The sequence below is a fragment of the Anser cygnoides genome, chromosome 34 (genome assembly GCF_040182565.1).
Source record: "Anser cygnoides isolate HZ-2024a breed goose chromosome 34, Taihu_goose_T2T_genome, whole genome shotgun sequence".
In the NCBI taxonomy this organism is placed as follows: Eukaryota; Metazoa; Chordata; class Aves; order Anseriformes; family Anatidae; genus Anser; species Anser cygnoides.
In genome coordinates this window covers 761580-774589 of record NC_089906.1, presented here as the reverse complement: position 1 = coordinate 774589, position 13010 = coordinate 761580, and the positions used below count along the sequence as shown (strand labels likewise).

The 13010-nt window shown below is 70.0% G+C and overlaps 1 protein-coding gene across 1 annotated transcript; it reads right to left on the bottom strand.

The window, feature by feature from the left end:
• Positions 1 to 285: 285 nt before the first annotated feature.
• Positions 286 to 9902, bottom strand: EPOR (erythropoietin receptor). The gene is made up of 10 exons (XM_066986397.1): positions 9758 to 9902; positions 7179 to 7306; positions 5677 to 5855; positions 5388 to 5535; positions 5150 to 5301; positions 3429 to 3516; positions 2126 to 2213; positions 1487 to 1566; positions 513 to 936; positions 286 to 350 (listed from the first exon to the last, which is right to left on the bottom strand). The coding sequence occupies exons 1-9, from the start codon at positions 9854 to 9856 to the stop codon at positions 813 to 815; spliced, it is 1086 nt and encodes a 361-aa protein (XP_066842498.1). The 5' UTR covers positions 9857 to 9902; the 3' UTR covers positions 286 to 350; positions 513 to 812.
• Positions 9903 to 13010: the final 3108 nt, after the last annotated feature.

The following is a 13010-nucleotide window of genomic DNA, read 5'->3' as shown; positions in this document are numbered from 1 at the left end:
GTGCCCGTGTGACGTCACCACGGCCCCTCCGTGATGTCACCGCGTTTCCATGTGACGTCACCACGTCGTGGCCCCTCCGTGATGTCACAGCATTGCCGTGTGATGTCACCGGCAGCCTCATCCATGATGTAACGGCGTTTCCATGTGACGTCACCGCGTCGTGGCCCCTCCGTGATGTCACAGCATTGCCGTGTGACGTCACCATGACATGGCCCCATCATGATGTCATGGTGTTTCCCGTGTGACATCACCGCGACGTGGCCCCTCCATGACGTCACGGTGTTTCCATGTGACGTCACCACGGGCCCCTTCCATGATGTCACAGCATTCCTGTGTGATGTCACCGCAGCCTCTCCATGACGTCACGGCGTTCCCGTGTGATGTCACCACGGCCCCTCCGTGACGTCACAGCATTCCTATGTGATGTCACCGCAGCCCTTCCATGACGTCACGGCCATGTGACATCACCGTGTGATGACGTCACAGTGTTCCTATGTGACGTCACCGCAGACCTCTCCATGACGTCACGGCATTCCCACATGACGTCACCACATCGTGGCCCTTCCATGATGTCACGCCGTTCCCATGTGACATCACCACGGCCTCTCCGTGACGTCACAGCATTCCTGTGATGTCACCGCAGCCTCTCCATGATGTCATGGCGTTCCTGTGTGACATCACCACGACGTGGCCCCTCCGTGACGTCACGGCGTTCCCACGTGACGTCACCGCAGCCTCTCCATGATGTCACGCCGTTCCCATGTGATGTCACCATTGGCCCCTCCGTGACGTCACGGCATTCCTGTGTGACGTCACCACAGCCCTTCCATGACATCACGGCGTTCCCATGTGATGTCACCACGACGTGGCCCCTCCGTGATGTCACAGCGTTCCCGTGTGACGTCACCACGGCCCCTCCATGACGTCACAGCATTCCTGTGTGACGTCACCGCAGCCCTTCCATGACATCACGGCGTTCCCGTGTGATGTCACCGTGGCCCCTCCATGACGTCACGGCCTTCCCACGTGACGTCACCGTGCCCCCCCCGTCCCCGCCGTGCCCCCAGCCCCGTGCCCCCCCCTCCTTCCGCCGCCCTCAGGAGCAGAGCACGTAGGGGGGGGGGGCTGCGCGGGGGCCCAGCCCCGGGGGGTCCCCGCGAAGGATCCGGGGGGTCCCCGTGGCAGGGCCTCTCCGGGGGGGCCCCCGTCGGGGGTTCTCCTTGGGGCTTCCCCCGTCGGGGGGGCGCCTTTGCTGGGGGGGGGGGGGGGGGGCCAGGTTGGCGTAGGGCCCGCGGGGCTGGGGGGGCCGGGGGCTGCGGCGGGGCGGGGGGGGGGCGCGGGGGGGCCGCGGGGGCAGAGCAGGGCCGAGCCGGGGTCGAAGAGCGTGTACTCGAAGCTGGAGGCGGGCGAGGGGCCGGCGGGGGGGCGGCGGGGGGCGGCCGGGGGGCTCGGCCTGGGGGCTTCCTTGCCCGGGGGGGCCCCCCACCTCCTCCACGGTGCTGGGCAGCTCCTCGGCGCTGCCCCCGGGGGGGCCCAGGGCTCCCGCACCCCCTGGAACAGCCACAGCTGGGGGGGGGGACACGGGGTCAGGCACCCCCCGGCTGGGGTGCCCCCCCCAGATGCCCCCCTTGAGATAACACCCCCCCAGATGCCCCCCCTTTTAGGGTAACCCCCCCCGGGCACCCCCTGCTTTGGGGTAACCCCCCCATGTTGGGGTAACCCCCCCCCAAATACCCCCTTGTTGGGTTACCCCCCACCCCAGATGCCCCCCCTTATGGTAACCCCCCAGGCACCCCCCCCCTTGGGGTAACCCCCCCATGTTTGGGTAACCCCCCCAAAGAGCCCCCCGAGGGTAACCCCCCCAAATACCCCCCTGTTGGGGTACCCCCCCCCAGACGCCCCTCCCTTGGGGAAACCCCCCCAGACCCCCCCCCTTTTGAGGTAGGCCCTACAATAACACCCCCCCCCTTATTTTACCCCCCCGGACCCCCCCACGGCAGCACCCCGCAGCCTCCCACAGGGCCTGAACCCCCCCCCCCCCCCGCCCCATCCCTACGGGGTCTGCACCAACCCAGCCCCCCCCCCCCCCCCCCCCCCCCCGGTGCCCCCCCCGCGCCCCCCCCACCTGGAAGTTGCCCCCGCAGGCGCCGAAGAGCCCCTGGAAGCTGCGCTCGGGGCCGGGCACGGGCGGCCACAGCTTCTCCTGCAGCGTCCTGCGGGGGGGACAGCCCAGGGCAGCCCCCGGCCCAACAAACCCCCCCCCGCGGCCCCCCCGTATCCCCTCATGAACCCCATGTCCCCCCGTACCCCGTCATCCCCCCCCCACATTCCCCATATCTCCCCTGTATAACCGCATATCCCCCCCCGTACCACCGCATATCCCCCCCTATATCCCCCCCACACCCCCCCCCATACCCCCCAATACCCCCCCCCAATACCCCCGATATCCCCCCCATACACCCCCCCACCCCCACATCCCCTCATACCTCCTCCATATCCCCCCCCACCCCCCATGGCCCCCCCATACCCCCCCATGTCCCCCCATATCCCCCCACACCCACCCCATACCCCCCAATACCCCCCACACCCCCCATAGTCCCCCATATACCCCCCATACCCCCCCATACCCACCCCATACCACCCATATCCCCCCATACCCCCCTCACCCCCCACCCCACCCCACACCCCCCATAGCCCCCCATACCCCCCATATCCCCCCTATACCCCCCCACAGCCCCCCATACCCCCCATACCGCCCCATATCCCCCCCATATCCCCCCACACCCCCCATGCCCCCCGAATGCCCCCCATATCCCCTCATACCCCTCCCACACCCCCCCACACCCACCCCATACCCCCCAATATCCCCCTATACCCCCCAAAACCCCCCCCCCACCCCATACCCCCATACCTCCCCATATCCCCCCATAGCCCCCCCACACCCCCCATATCCCCCCCAATACCCCCCATATCCCCCCTATCCCCCTATATCCCCCCATATCCCCCCCCACCCCCTCATATCCCCCCCCCACCCCCCCCCACCCCCCACCCCCCCCATATCCCCCCCAATACCCCCTACACCCCCTGTAGCCCCCCATACACCCCCATACCCAGCCATACCCACCCCATACCCCCCCCATACCCCCCCCCCCACAGCCCCCCATACCCCCCTATACCCCCCCCACCCCCCCATACCCCCCGCACCCCCACACCCCCACCCCCCCCAACCCCCCTACACACCCACCCCATACCCCCCAATACCCCCCTTTTCCCCCCCATATCCCCCCCACCCCCTCATATCCCCCCCCCCCACCCCCCCACACCCCCCCACACCCACCCCACACCCCCCCATATCCCCCCACACCCCCCCCATATCCCCCCCCCACCCCTCATATCCCCCCCCCACCCCCCCCCTTACCCCCCCGTACCGGCGGTGGCCCGCGCGCGCCAGCAGCCCCGGGGCCAGCAGCAGCAGCGCCAGCAGCGCCCCCAGCCCCAGCGTCACCGCGTCCACGTCTGCGGGCAGCGCTCAGACACCGCCGGGGGGGGGCACGGCCCCGCGGGTGCCCCCCCACACCCCCCGGGGGTGCCCCCCAACCCCACGCGTCCGCCCCCCCCCCCCCCCCCCCCGCATCCCCTTCGACCGCCTCTGTGCCCCCCGGGGCCCCGCTCACCCCAAATCCCCCTCCCCACATCCCCCTGCCCCATATGCCCCACCCCATAATGCCCCTCCCACATCCCCCTCCCCAACATCCCCCCTCCCCAATGTCCCCATATCCCCCCTGCCCCATAGCCCCCTGCCCCTTTTCCCCCTCCCCAATATCCCCCTCCCCATATCCCCATATCCCCCTGCCCCATAACCCCCTCCCCAATATCCCCCTGCCCCATATCCCCCTGCCCAATATCCCCCTCCCCATATCCTCCCTCCCATATCCCCCCTCCCCATATCCCCATATCCCCCTGCCCCATAACCCCCTCCCCAATACCCCCCTGCCCCATATGCCCCCCTTCCCCATATCCCGCTCCCCATATCCCCCCTCCCCAATATCCCCCTCCCCAATATCCCCATATCCCCCTGCCCCATAACCCCCCTGCCCCATCTCCCCCTCCCCATATCCCTTCTTCCCCTATCCCCCTGCCCCATATCCCCCTGCCCCTATATCCCCCTCCCCAATATCCTCATATCCCCCTGCCCCATATCCCCCCTCCCATATCCCCCCTCCCCATATCCCCCTCCCCCCTGCCCCATATCCCCCTGCCCGATATCCCCCTCCCAATATGCCCCTGCCCCATATGCCCCCCTTCCCCATATCCCCCTCTCCATATCCCTCCTCCCCATATCCCCATATCCCCCTGCCCCATATCCCCCTTCCTCTGTACCCCCCTGCCCCATATCCCCCCTCCCCAATATCCCCCTCCCCAATATCCCCATATCCCGCTGCCCCATAACCCCCCTGCCCCATAGCCCCCTTCCCCTGTATCCCCCCTGCCCCATATCCCCCTCCCCTCCTCCCCCTCCCCAACATCCCCCTCCCCATATCCCCCTCCCCATATCCCCCTCCCCATATCCCCATATCCCCCCTCCCCATATCCCCCTCCCCATATCCCCATATCCCCCTTCCTGTATCCCCCTCCCCATATCCCCCCCATATCCCCCTCCCCATATCCCCCTCCCCATATCCCCCCCATATCCCCCTCCCCATATCCCCCTCCCCATATCCCCATATCCCCCTCCCCCATATCCCCCCCATATCCCCTCCCCATATCCCCATATCCCCCTCCCCATATCCCCCATATCCCCCTCCCCATATCCCCCTCCCCATATCCCCATATCCCCCTCCCCATATCCCCCCTCCCCATATCCCCATATCCCCCTGCCCCATATCCCCCCCATATCCCCACATCCCCCTGCCCCCACATCCCCCTGCCCCATATCCCCCCTCCCCATATCCCCATATCCCCCTCCCCACATCCCCCTCCCCATACCCCCCTCCCCAATATCCCCATATCCCCCTCCCCTCCTCCCCCTCCCCACACCCCCATCCCAACACCCTCCCCCCCACCCCCACCCCCCCACCCCCCCCCCCGCCCGCCCCCCCACCCCACCCCCCCCACAACCCCCCCGCCCCCCCCCCCCCCCCCCACTCACCGGGGGGGGTGGTGGCGGTGGCGGGGGCCGACCAGGGGCTCCAGAAGCCGCCGTAGCTGAGGCCGTCGGGGCGGGCGCGCACCCTGACAGTGTAGGGGGTGCGACCCCGCAGGGCCCCCACCGCCTGCTCCTGCCGCCCCGCCGCCACCCCCACCTGCGGGCGGGGCCGTCAGCGACACGGGGGGGGACACGGCACCCCCAAAATAAATTTTGGGGTGTCCCCCCCCCAGGCACTCACCGTGCGGGGCGGCAGCCCCGGGGCGCTGAGCGCCAGCTCGTAGGCCAGGCTGGACTGCAGGTAGGGGCTGGGGGGCTGCCAGCGCACGCACAGCTGCCCCCGCGCCCCCCCGGCCCCGCCGACACGTTCTGGGGGGGGCCCAGCAGCACTGCAATGGGGGGGGGCACAAATATTGGGGGGGGACAGACACGAGGTGGGTCGTGAGCGTCCCGCCGCCACGCTGGGGCTGTGTCCCCCGTGTGTCCCCCCTTGGTGCCCCCCCCCCCCCCCCCCAAATCCCGCTGCTCACCGACTTGGTCGAGGAAGAGCGTGCGGTGGTGCAGGGGGGGCCCGGGGGGCGGCAGCACGCGCAGCTCCAGGGGCATGAAGGCCACGGTGGCGTTGGGGGGCAGCGAGCACCAGAAGCGCGAGGCGGTTCCGCGTGCGTGCGGGAGGCCTGCAGCCGGGCAGTCCCGCCACGGCTCCGGCCTGCGGGGGGGGGGCGAGGGGGGGGTCAGGGGGGCGGGGGGGGCATGGGGGGGGAAGGGGGGTCGGGGGGGGGGTGAGGGGGAATGGGGGGTGAGGGGGTCAGGGGGGTGAGGGGGGGGGGGGTCGGGGGGGTGAGGGGGGTGAGGGGGGTGAGGGGGGTCAGGGGTTAAGGGGGCATGGGGGGTGAGGGGGTGAGGGGGGTCAGGGGGTGAGGGGGGCTGGGGGGTCAGGGGGTGAGGGGGTGAGGGGGGGTGAGGGGGGCCAGGGGTCAGGGGGTATGGGGGGTTAGGGGGCAGCAGGGGGCTTAGGGGGGTCAGGGGGGTCGGGGGATTTAAGGGGGCATGGGCAGTCAGGGGGGCATGGGGAGTCATGGGGGTAGGGGGGCCGGGTGTTTAGAGGGATATGGGGGGTCAGGGGGCAAGGGGGGTCAGGAGGGTCAGGGGGATATGGGAGGTCAGGGGGTGGGGGGGGTCCGGGGGGTCAGGGGGATCGGGGGGGTCAGGGTGTTCTGGGGGTCAGAGGGACACGGGTGGTCAGTGAGGTTGGGGGGGCATGGGGGTCAGGGGGTGAGGGGGGTCAGGGGGGCTGGGGGGGCCGGGGGGTCAGGGGGGTCGGGGGGTGTGTGAAGGGGGGTCAGGAGGGTTCAGGGGGTGTGGGGTCAGGGGGACATCAGGGGACCGCTGTTTGGGGGGGGACAGGGGACGGGGTGGGGACAGGGAGGGGACAGGGACAGGGACAGGGACAGGGACAGGGGCACTGCTGGCCTGGGGACGTGGACAGGGACGGGGACGGGGACAGGGACAGGGACGCGGACACTGCTGGCCTGGGGATAGGGGACAGGGACAGGGACAGCGCGGTGGCCTGGAAATGGGACAGGGACGGGGACAGAGATGGAGCCAGGACAGGGACAGGGGACGTGACTGGGGCCAGGGCCAGGGGACAGGGCTGGGGATGGGGACGGGGACAGGACAGGGACAGGGACGTGGACACTGTGCTGGCCTGGGGATAGGGGACAGGGACAGGGACAGCGCGGTGGCCTGGAAATGGGGATGGGGACAGGGACAGGGACTGGGACAGGGATGGGGACAGGGACAGGACGGGGACCCGGTGACGGCGCCGCCCTGGGACACGCGTGGGGACAGGGCCAGGCCGGGGGCAGCACGGCGCGGGGCCACGGGGCGAGGGCCGGGGGGGCTGCAGGGCCGGGGGGCGGCACCTGGGGTCAGGGTCAGGGGTCAGAGGTCAGGGTCAGAGGTCAGGGTCAGGGGTCAGGGTCAGAGGTCAGGGGTCAGGGTCAGGGTCAGGGTCGGGGTGGGGCCGCACTCGAGGCGGTACTGCAGGCGGAAGGGCCGGGGGTCCGGGGGCGTCGCTCTCCCAGAAGCAGGTGAGGTCGTGCAGCCCCCGCGAGAAGCACTTGGGGTCCTGCGGCTCCTCCAGCAGCAGCACGCCCGCTGCGGGGACACGCGGCACCGGCGCCTCGCGCGGGGGCACGGGGACGGGGCACGGGGCACGGGGACAGGGACAGGGACAGGGACAGGGCACGGGGACATGGGGACATTGCACGGGGACAGCACACAGAGACATTGCACAGGGACATCGCACGGGGCATGGGGACAGGGACAGGGCACAGGGACAGCACACAGGGACAGCACATGGGGACACGGGGACATTGCACGGGGACAGGGCACGGGGACAGGGACAGGGACAGGGCACGGGGACACGGGGACATTGCACGGGGACAGGGCACGGGGACAGGGCACGGGGACAGGGCACGAGGACACGGGGACATTGCACGGGGACAGGGACATTGCACAGGGACATAGGGACTTTGCACGGGGACAGGGACACTGCACGGGGACGTGGGGACATTGCACGGGGACAGGGACAGGGCACGGGATGGGGCACAGGGACGGGACACAGGGACGAGGGGACATGGGGACATTGCACAGGGACAGCGCATGGGGATGGGGACAGGGGCACGGGGACAGGGACAGCACAGGGGGACGGGGGAATATCGCACGGGGACAGGGCACGGGGACGTGGGGACATTGCACGGGGACATGGGGACAGTGCATGGGGACAGGGACAGGGACATGGGGACAGGGCACAGGGACATGGGGACATTGCACAGGGCACAGGGACAGGGCATGGGGACAGGGCACGAGGACATGAGGGCATTGCACGGGGACAGGGACACTGCATGGGGACGGGGGGACATTGCACAGGGACAGAGACAGCACACGGGGACAGGGGGACATCGCACGGGGCATGGGGACAGGGACAGGGCACAGGGACAGCACACGGGGACAGCACATGGGGACACGGGGACATTGCACGGGGACAGGGCACGGGGACAGGGGGACAGAGCATGGGGACAAGGGGACATCGCACGGGGCACGGGGACAGGGACAGCACAGGGGGACGGGGGGACATCGCATGGGGACAGGGCACAGGGACATGGGGACATTGCACAGGGCACGGGGACAGGGACAGCGCATGGGGACAGCGCACGAGGACATGGGGACATTGCACGGGGACAGTGCACAGGGAGATGGGGACAGCACACGGGGACACAGGGGACATTGCACGGGGACAGGGCACAGGGACATGGGACAGTGCACGGAGATGTGGGGACATTGCACGGGGACAGGGACACGGGCACAGGGACAGCGCACAAGGACATGGGGACATTGCACGGGGACATTGCACGGGGACGTGGGGACATGGCACAGGGACATTGCACGGGGACAGGGGGACAGTGCACGGGGACAGGGCACGGGGACGTCACACAGGGATGTCACACAGACAGTGCACGGGGACGTTGCACATGGGGGTTGCACAGCGATAGGGACGCTGCACGGGGACATTGCACAAGGGGCTTTGCACAGGGACAGGGCACGGGGACCTTGCACAGGCACAGGGCACGGGGACATCGCACGGGGACATTGCACAAGGGGGGTGCATGAGAGTAACACGGGGTTGCACGAGGAGGGTGCCCGGGGGTGGTGCACAAGGCGGTCGCACAAGGGGAGTGTGCAAGGGGCCTGGACGAGGGCCATGTAGAAGGGGCTTGCACAAGGAATTTGCACAAGGGGCTTGCACGGGAGCGTCACACGAGGGGGGGGCGCACAGGGGGGTCTGCAGGGGGCATTGCACGAGGACTTTGCACACGGGGGGCAGGCAGGCTTTGCACGGGGACTCCCCCCCCCCAGCACAACCCCCCAGCCCCTTGCACAAGCCCCCCTATTGCACAACTCCCCCTTTTACACAACCCCCCTTTTACACAACCCCCCTTTTACACAAGCCCCCCTTTTGCACAAGCCCCCCTTTGCACCCCCCTTTTGCACAAGCCCCCTGTATTGCAGAACCCCCCTTTTACACAACCCCCCTCTTACACAACCCCCCTTTTTACACACCCCCCGTTGCACAAATCCTCCCCCTTTCACCTGCCCCCTGCCCCCCCAGCACCCCGACAGCCCCCAGCACAAAGTCACCCCCAAAACCCCCCTCGCACAACCCCCCTTGCACAAACCCCCTTGCACAAGCACCCCCTTTGCACAATCGCCCCCCTTGCACAGAACCCCTTGCACAATCGCCCCCTTTACAAAAGCACCCCCCTTTGCACAACTGCCCCCCTTGCACAACCCCCTTGCACAAGCACCCCCCTTTACACAAGCACCCCCCTTTGCACAATCGCCCCCCTTGCACAACCCCCTTGCACAACCCCCCTTGCCCAATCGCCCCCCCTTTACACACGTACCCCTTTACACAAGTACCCCCCTTTACACAACCCCTTTACACCATCGCCCCCCCTTGCATGATCGCCCCCCCCCTTGCACAAACCCCCTTGCACAACCCCCCCCCTCACCCCCCCCTTCCCCCCCCCCCCCCCCCCCCTCTACCTTCCACCTCGAAGTCCCCGGGGGGGTCGGTGCCCCCGGGCCGGGGGGGGCCGCAGCCAGGAGCCCCCCCAGGGCCAGCAGCACCCCGGGGCCCGCCATGGCGCCTGCCGGGGGCCGCCCCCCCCCCGCTGGGAAGGGCCCGGACCGCCCCCCCGCCCCCCCCCCCCTCCAAAGAGCCCCCCCCCGCCCCCGGAGCACGAGGGGGCCGCGGGGGGGCCTGGCCCCGCTCCAGCCCCCGGCCTGCGGGGCAGAGATAAGGGGCGGGGGGGGGCGGGGGGGCACAGACAGGCACGGAGCTGGGGCGGAGAGGGGCTTTAATGGGGGGACTGGGGGGACTGGGAGAGACTGGGGGTGCTGGGAACAACTGGGGGGACTGGGAGCGACTGGGGGATACTGGGGGGGACTGGGAGCGACTGGGGGGGGGCTGGGAGAAACTGGGGGGGTGTTGGGAGAGACTTGTAGGGAGACGGGGAGCAACTGGGGGATACTGGGGGGACTGGGAGCGACTGGGGGGACTGGGAGAGACTGGGGGAGGACTGGGGGGGCTGGGAGAGACTGGGGGACTGGGGGGGCTGGGAGAAACTGGGGGGTGTTGGGAGAGACTTGTAGGGAGACGGGGAGCAACTGGGGGATACTGGGGGGTACTGGGGGGACTGGGAGCAACTGGGGGGACTGGGAGGCACTGGGGGGGGACTGGGAGCAACTGGGAGGGGGGACTGAAGCAACTGGGGGTTACTGGGGGGGACTGGGGGGTGGTGGGGGATACTGGGAGCAGCTGGGGGGCGCTGGGACGCGGGGGTCACCGCCCAGCGGGGGGCTCTAGGTGCCCCGGCCCCCCCGCGCCCCCCCGCGCCCCCCGCCCCCACCGGCGGCTCTCCAGGATGAGCCGCGACTGGCGCTTGATGGCGGCGCGGGACGGGGGGTCTCCGGGGGGTCGGCGCCCTCCTCCTCTGCAGGGACACGCGGTGACACCCCCGGGGGACAGCCCCCCCCCCCCCAAAAAAATCCCCCGAGCCCCCCATCCACCCTCACCCCCCAAACCCCACCCCCAAAGCCCCCCCAAATCCATTCCCCCCCATACCCCCCAACGCCCCCACCCCCATGATCCCCCCTCACCCCAATGCCCCCCACCCCAAAGCCCCCCCCCCATTCCCCCCCCCTAAGCCCCCCATTCCTTCCCCAACGCCCCCCACCCCCATGATCCCCCCTCACCCCAATGCCCCCCACCCCAAAGCCCCCCAATTCCCCCCAAGCCCCCCCATCCTTCCCAACCCCCACTCCAAACCCCCCCAAAGCCCCCCCCCACCCCAAAGCCCCCCAGGTCCCCCCAGGCCCCCCCCCAACCCCCCCATAAACCCATATCCCCCCCCCCAAACCCCCAACCCCAATGCCCCCCCCACCCCAAAGCCCCCCCAGCCCCCCCCCAACCCCCCCCACAAACCCATATCCCCCCTCCCAACCCCCCCACCCCAATGCCCCCCCCACCCCAAAGCCCCCCAGCCCCCCACAACCCCCCCATAAACCCCTATCCCCCCCCTCCCAACCCCCCCCCCACCCCAAAGCCCCCCCCCCCAACCCCCCCCCGAAGCCCCCCCCCGGCCCCCCCCCTCACCGTCAGAGCTGGGGGGCACCCTCGGTGTCGGGGCGGCTGCGCCTCAGCAGGGCCTCGAGCTGGGGGGGGGGCACCCCAAAACAGGTCAGGCCCCCCCCCCCAGAACCCAGCCAGGACCCCCCAGACCCCCCCCCCGCCCCCCCAATTCCTCACCTGGTGGGGGGCAGCCGGGGGGCGCGGGCCTGGGGGTGCCCCCGGCCCCCCCCCCCCCGCAGCGCCGCCAGCCGGGCCCGGGTCTGCTCCAGCAGCAGGGGCAGCGCCGCGGGGCCTTCGGGGGGCTCCGCCGGCGGCCCCCGCCGCCGCCTCCTCCTGCTGCTGCCGCGGGGAAACTGAGGCACGGCCGCGGCCCCCCCCCCCTTGGGGACCCTGCTGGCCCATGCCACGGGGACCCAAAATGTCCCGTCCCTTGGGGACACGGGGGGGGGGGCTGTCCCTTGGGGACCCAAATGTCCCCCCCTTGGGGACCCAAAATGACCTGTCCTTTGGGGACACGGGGCTCCTGTCCCTTGGGGACCCAGATGTCCCCCCTTGGGGACCTGGGTGACCTGTCCCTTGGGGACACGCGTGTCCCACCCATGGAACCCTAATGTCCCCCCTTGGGGACCCAAATGTCCCTCCCTTGGGGACCCAGATGTCCCAGCCCTTGGGGACCTGGTTGTCCTGTCCCTTGGGGACCCCAATGTCCCGTCCCTTGGGGACCTGGGTGTCCCACCCCATGGGGACACAATTGTCCCAGCCCCTGGGACCCGGGTGTCCTGTCCCTTAGGGCCCCAAATACCCCACCCTATGGGGACCCAGGTGTCACACCCTTGGGGACCCAAATCCCCTGTCCCTTGGGGACCCCAGTGTCCCATCCTTTGGGGACCCAAATCCTGTTCCTTAGGGACCCCAGTGTCCCACCCCTTGGGGACCCCGGTGTCCTGTCTCTTAGGGCCCCAAATACCCCACCCCATGGGGACCCAGGTGTCACACCCTTGGGGACCCAGATGTCCTGTCCCTTAGGGACCCAAATCCCCTGTCCCTTGAGGACCAAAGCGTCCCACCCCTTGGGGACTCAAATCCTCTGTCCCTTAGGGACCCCGATGTCCCACCCTTGGGGACCCTAATGTCCCCCCCTTGGGGACCCAGATGTCCCACCCTTGGGGACCCCAATGTCCCACCCTTGGGGACCCAAATCCCCTGTCCCTTGGGGACCAAATCCCACCCCTTGGGGACCCCGATGTGCCACCCTTGGGGACCCAGATGTCCCATCCCTTGGGGACCCTAATGTCCCACCCCCCGGGGCCCCGGTGTCCCACCCCCGGGGACCCCGGTGTCCCACCCCGGTGACGCGGGCGCCCCGTGCCCTCACCAGGGTGACGTTCCGCAGGCGCTGCGCCAGGTGCTGCAGGCCGGCGGTGGCGGTGGCCAGGTCCCTTGTCACCTCAGCCAGGGCCCGGCGGGCGCTGGCCTGGCCCCGCCGCTCCCGCTCCAGCTCCTCCCGCAGCTCCGCCGCCCGCCGCTGCGCCCTGCGGGGGGACACGGCTCGGGGACACGGCTCGGGGACATGGCCTTGGGGACACGGCTTGGGGACATGGCCTTGGGGACACGGCTTGGGGACACGGCTTGGGGACATGGCTTTGGGGACACGGCTTGGGGACA

Excerpts from the sequence above, each read along its gene's own strand:
- EPOR (XM_066986397.1), bottom strand. The coding sequence starts at position 9,856 with ATGGCGGGCCCCGGGGTGCTGCTGGCCCTGGGGGGGCTCCTGGCTGCG. Across the intron at positions 5,302-5,387 it reads CGGGGCTGCCGCCCCGCACG|GGGGGTGGCGGCGGGGCGGC; the intron begins GTGAGTGCCTGG and ends CCGCCCGCAGGT. Across the intron at positions 1,567-2,125 it reads CCTGCGGGGGCAACTTCCAG|CTGTGGCTGTTCCAGGGGGT; the intron begins GTGGGGGGGGCG and ends CCCCCCCCCCAG.